The sequence below is a fragment of the Colobus angolensis genome, unplaced genomic scaffold, assembly GCF_000951035.1.
Source record: "Colobus angolensis palliatus isolate OR3802 unplaced genomic scaffold, Cang.pa_1.0 Scaffold18, whole genome shotgun sequence".
In the NCBI taxonomy this organism is placed as follows: domain Eukaryota; kingdom Metazoa; phylum Chordata; class Mammalia; order Primates; family Cercopithecidae; genus Colobus; species Colobus angolensis.
In genome coordinates this window covers 3,235,125-3,240,778 of record NW_012114932.1, presented here as the reverse complement: position 1 = coordinate 3,240,778, position 5,654 = coordinate 3,235,125, and the positions used below count along the sequence as shown (strand labels likewise).

Below are 5,654 nucleotides of genomic sequence, written 5' to 3'. Positions count from 1 at the left end.
ATTTGGGAAACCTAGGCCTAAAGTCTACATGGGCCTCTGCAAGAAAATACTGTGGCAGCATGCATGGGTCAGATGCCACTTTCCTTGGAAGGAAAATAGGGACCCCCATCCTGAGCGAAGTAAGCTGTCTTGAGTCCTTGATTTTTCTCCAGATGTACCTGGACTATAGGACAGGAAGCACTCACTGATTGCATAGCCTTTGACACTCATTGTATACTGGGATGTGCCCTTGTTTAGTAGGTGCTCACTTGTCTCCTTTCAGGAGTGACTTGAGTGCTAGAAGGAGGGATCATGTGGTGGTCACTGTGTGTCTTTCCTCTGCTGCAGTTCTTATCTGTGGACCAGGCACATACTACCTTACAGATCCATGGTAGCTCTTCTTTAAGGACTCAGTCCAGTGAGCAGAAAATGTTCTGTGTGTTTTCTTGTCACCCTAACTGTAAATATGCTCCTACTTTCTCCTTGCTTTAGTAGTACCCTCATGGTGCATATTGCTTTCTCTGGGAAGCCTGATGATCTAAGGCTTCCAAGCACATCCCAATCTTCTGTGGTCTCACCCAAGTCTTGACACTTAGAGTATTTTGTAACTAGCTTACTTCTCAATTACGACTATAACATGTAGATGCTTATATACTTCTTTAACCTAACATTAAAATATGAGCTTTTAAGGTGGGTGAAGTGATATGCACCTGTAGTGCCTGAGAGGTTGAGGTGGAAGGATCACTTAAGCCCAGGAGTTCAAAGCTGTAGTGTGCGATGATCATGCCTGTGAATAGCCTTGTATTCCAGTCTAGACAACATAGCGCAGTGCATTACTAAAAAAAAAAAAAAAAAAAAAGTGGCCGGGTGCACTGGGTCACACCTGTAATCCCAGCACTTTGGGAGACCAAGGTAGGCGGATAACCTGAGGTCAGGAGTTCAAGACCATCCTGGCCAACATGGTGAAACCCTGTCTCTACTAAAAAATACAAAAATTAGCTGGGCGTGGTAGCGCATGCCTGTAATCCCAGCTACACGGGAGGCTGAGGCAGGAGAATCAGTTGAGCCTGGGAGACAGAGGTTGCAGTGAGCCAAGGTCATGCCAGTGCACTCCGGCCTGGGTGACAAAGACTGTCTCAAAAAAAAAAAAAAGTCTTTCTATGTCAATAAACTTCTAAATCTTTTAAAATAACCACGTAGTAGTCCATTGCATAGATCTGTCATATATTATTTAACTCATTTTTGTTGGATATTTAGGTTATTTCTAATTTTTTTACTATTGTAAATAATCCTGTGGTAAACATATCCTCTGTCATTTCCTCAGGGAGACTACAGAAATAGAATTGCTAGCTCAACGCACCTTCTAAGGTTCTTTGGTAGCTATAACCATGTGCTTTAAATGTCCCCTAAGAGCATATAGAGGCCAGAAAGGCTGCCCACAAATTTTGAAACTGTCCTTGCAACTAGGACTCATTGGCTGCTGGGAATTCAGTGATTTTAAACTGAGTTTTGGGTTTTTATGTTTTGTTGGTTGTTTTCTGGTGTTTCTGTAGGGTTTATGCAAACCCAGACCCGGGGATTTTCTACAAGTAACAGGCCTAAATAGAGATGTGCTTCTGGTGTACAACCGCCTACAGCAGCTTGAGGGAACATATATGACATGAAGGAAACCCCAGCTCTGTTGTTTATGTTATTAATAGATGCTAGGTTGTTATTGTAAAATGAGTGTCTTTAAGTTTCAAATGAAATTAATTTTCTTGAAAGGTTTATTAATGAAAACAAAGATCGAAAATCAAGAGATTCTTGAAATCACTAAGATTGTAAGAGTCTGAACTTAAAAGACAAAGCAGAGAACCAAGAGGAGGAATTTGGTAATCCAGCCTGGGCTTGGCATAGACATGAATGTATGCGGTAATGTGAAACACCTTAAAAGAAAATGCAATTATAATTCGATTTTTTTTTCTTCTTTCTAGGTATCTCATTCAGTTGCTAAACTTATATTAGTTAATTTCCACTGGCAAGTTTCAGAGATATTGGACAGGTAAGGTATTTGGGGGAGGAGAGATAACATTGTCCATAGCTCCGCTCTCTGTGGTGATTATTGTTTACATTTTGGACTATATTCCAATATGCATGGTATATTTTTAAAACATTGGATTCTGTTTTCCATCCTCTTCTCTTAATATGTTGTGAACTTTCCCCATATCTTCAGTATATTATTCTACCCCAGTTTTATACTAGCACAGTATTCTATCGTAGATATTCCATGCTTTTTCCAAACCTCTGTTGTTGGACAGTGAAGTTAACTCAGATTTTCTTTCCCATTGTTAATTTTTAATCAGTGCCTTTCTAGGTAACACACACCAACATCTTTTACTTCTTTTGGATATGTCAACTTGAGGATTGCATCATAGTACAAGTCATATTTCCTTTAGAAAATGTAGGCTGCTGGCCGTACGTGGTGGCTCACACCTGTAATCTCAGCACTTTGGGAGGCTGAGGCAGGCGGATCACCTGAGGTCAGGAGTTGAAATCAGCCTGGCCACCATGGTGAAACCCTGTCTCTACTAAAAATATGAAAACCGGCCGGGCGCGGTGGCTCAAGCCTGTAATCCCAGCACTTTGGGAGGCCGAGACAGACGGATCACAAGGTCAGGAGATGGAGACCATCCTGGCTAACCCGGTGAAACCCCGTCTCTACTAAAAAAATACAAAAAACGGCCGGGCGCGGTGGCTCAAGCCTGTAATCCCAGCACTTTGGGAGGCCGAGACGGGTGGATCACGAGGTCAGGAGATCGAGACCATCCTGGCTAACACGGTGAAACCCCGTCTCTACTAAAAATACAAAAACTAGCCGGGCGAGGTGGCGGGCGCCTGTAGTCCCAGCTACTCCGGAGGCTGAGGCAGGAGAATGGTGTAAACCCGGGAGGCGGAGCTTGCAGTGAGCTGAGATCCGGCCACTGCACTCCAGCCTGGGCGACAGAGCCAGACTCCGTCTCAAAAAAAAAAAAAAAGAAAGAAAATTAACCTGGCGTGGTGGTGCACTCCTGTAGTCCCAGCTACTCAGGAGGCTGAGGCAAGAAAAATCGCTTAAACCCTGGAGGCGGAGGTTGCAGTGAGCCAAGATTGCGCCACTGCACTCCAGCCTGGTGGCAGAGTGAGACTCCATCTCAAAAAAAAAAAGAAAAGAAAATACAGGCTGCTTTACCACCCACCACCTCTACCAGCAGTGTATTTGAGTATTTCTTTCCACTTCCTCCAGAAATAGAGATCTTAAGATACAGACCTTAGAATCTCAAGATGTCTTATAAGTTGTCAGGAAAAGGGGCACCTCCTCCTCTGCATCCTCTGTAGGAATCTTTTATGCTCACCCTTGGAGGCATGTGCCCTGTCTCGCACAGTGTTTCTCATCCTCAGCATTATTGACATTTTAGGCTAGATAACTCTTTGTTGTGGGGGCCTGATCTGTGAATTGTAGGATGTCTGGCAGCATCCCTGGGCTCTAACTACTAGAAGCCACACCTCTAAGTCCTTGGCAACCAGAATGTCTCCAAACATTGTCAAATAACTCGTGGGGAGCAAAATTCCCTCTGGTGAGAAGTACTTGTTACCATTCCTACTCTTTCACACTGCAGTGAGTCTTCCTTTCTCATATGGTATGATTTTTTTTATTTTTATTTTTTTGAGACAAAGTCTCACTCTGTCACCCAGGCTGGAGTGCAGTGGCACGACCTTGCCTCGCTGCAACCTCCACCTCCAGGGTTCAAGCAACTCTCTCCTGCCACAGCCTACAAAGTAGCTGGGATTACCAGCACTTGCCACCACGCCTGGCTAATTCTTGTATTTTTAGTAGAATTTACAGAGGAAGGTCATGCTTTTCCTTCTCCAGGCTGAACACAACTGGGAAGGACATACCAGCTGGAACAGCTCAGCACAATCAGGAAAGAGTAAATGTGTTCCTGGTTCACTAACTGCTCTCATCCTGTGTACTCGAGTTGGAATACATTTAGATGAAATTACAGATGAACTTCTGCTGCCTTATTATTATACTACTGCCCAAAACTCTGGAACCACATAGGTTCTGGCAATAGGATGTCTCTCACTGCCTAAACTCTTTCAGCATAACTCAGGAGTGGAGGTTTGGATGGCAAAAGAGACTTAAAAGACTAGTGTGGGAATTAGGAATAAAATGGGCCCCTCAATAAGGATAGTTGAGGGAAGCATTCTGACTAGGTAGAAATCACATAGATGAGACATAATTCTTTCTGCTCCAATTCCTAGTATCTTGGAAATTTGTTGACCTGGGCTTTGTGTGGCACTTTATTGCCACTTGATAATTCTGTTTAAATGGAAAATTATTGTAGGTGACTCATACTGTCACATAATTTTTCTGGAGTTAAATATAGAAAAGGAATTATTGGCTATAGCGTACGTTTATTTTTGCCTTTGCTAAATAATTCCAGGTTGTTTTCCAGAGTGATTTACCACTTTACACGCTCAGCAGTAGTATATAGGTGTTCCTGATACTGTAAGACTTAAAGTTTTGCAATTTGGTGGCTGTAAATGGCATCTAATTGTTTCAATGTCCTGTATTATTAAGGAGGTTGAGAATCTTTTTATATATAATGGCCATTTTTGCTGCCTCCTCCTTTGAAATGCCTGTTAAGTCTTCTCCCCATTTTTTATTGAATTATGTTGTTCTTCCAAATGGATCCTTCCCCCTTCTCCCATGTCCAGTTCCTAGAACCAAATAGATTTTTAGGAGTTTTTGTTTACTCTGAATACTGATCCTTCGCCAGTTACATATATATATATATATATATATAGGAGTTTTTGTTTTTCCTGAATAGTAATCCTTTGCCAGTTATACGTGTGTGTGTGTATGTTTTGTTTTGTTTTGTTTTGTTTTGTTTTGTTTTGTTTTGGAGACAGAGCAAGACTCTTGCTCTGTCTCTCGGGCTGGTGCAGTCTCTGCTCACTGCAACCTCCACCTCCCAGGTTCTAGCGATCCTCCTGCTTCAGTCTCCCAAGTAGCTGGGATTACAGGCATGAGCCAACACACCCGGGTGGGGTTTCACCACGTTGGCCAGGTTGGTCTCAAACTCCTGACCTCAAGTGATCTACCCACCTTGGCCTCCCAAAGTGCTAAGATTACAGGCGTGAGCCACTGCGCCCAGCTATATCTATAGAATTTCTTTTTTCTTTTTGAGACAGAGTCTTGCTCTGTCTTGCAGGCTGGAGTGCAATGGCACAATCTCGGCTCATTGCAACCTCTGCCTCCCGGGTTCAAGCAATTCTCTTGCCTCAGCCTCCCAAGTAGCTGGGGCTACAGGCACATGTCACCATGCCTAGCTAATTTTTGTATTTTTGGTAGAGATGGGTTTCATCATATTGGCCAGGCTGGTCTCAAACTCCTGACCTCAAGTGATCTGCCCCCCTTGGCCTCCCAAAATGCTGGAATTACAGGCATGAGCCACGGCGCCTGGCCTAGAAGTTTATATATTGAATTATCTTCCAGCTTATGGCTTGGCTTTTGACTTTGGTGTCTTCTGATGAATTGAGGTTCTTTTTTTTTGAGATGGAATCTTGCTCTGTCGCCCAGTCTGGAGTGCAGTGGCCGGATCTCAGCTCACTGCAAGCTCCGCCTCCCGGGTTTACGCCATTCTCCTGCCTCA

General features: G+C 43.5%; 1 protein-coding gene across 1 annotated transcript in view; it reads left to right on the top strand.

Annotated features, from left to right (window-relative positions):
• ARIH2 (ariadne RBR E3 ubiquitin protein ligase 2) overlaps positions 1-5,654 on the top strand; it is an 84,513-nt gene that overhangs the window by 49,754 nt on the left and 29,105 nt on the right. Inside the window, exon 4 of the mRNA XM_011939313.1 lies at positions 1,953-2,022. Coding sequence (XP_011794703.1) covers positions 1,953-2,022 — 70 coding nt within the window. The remainder of the gene's footprint in view (positions 1-1,952; positions 2,023-5,654) is intronic.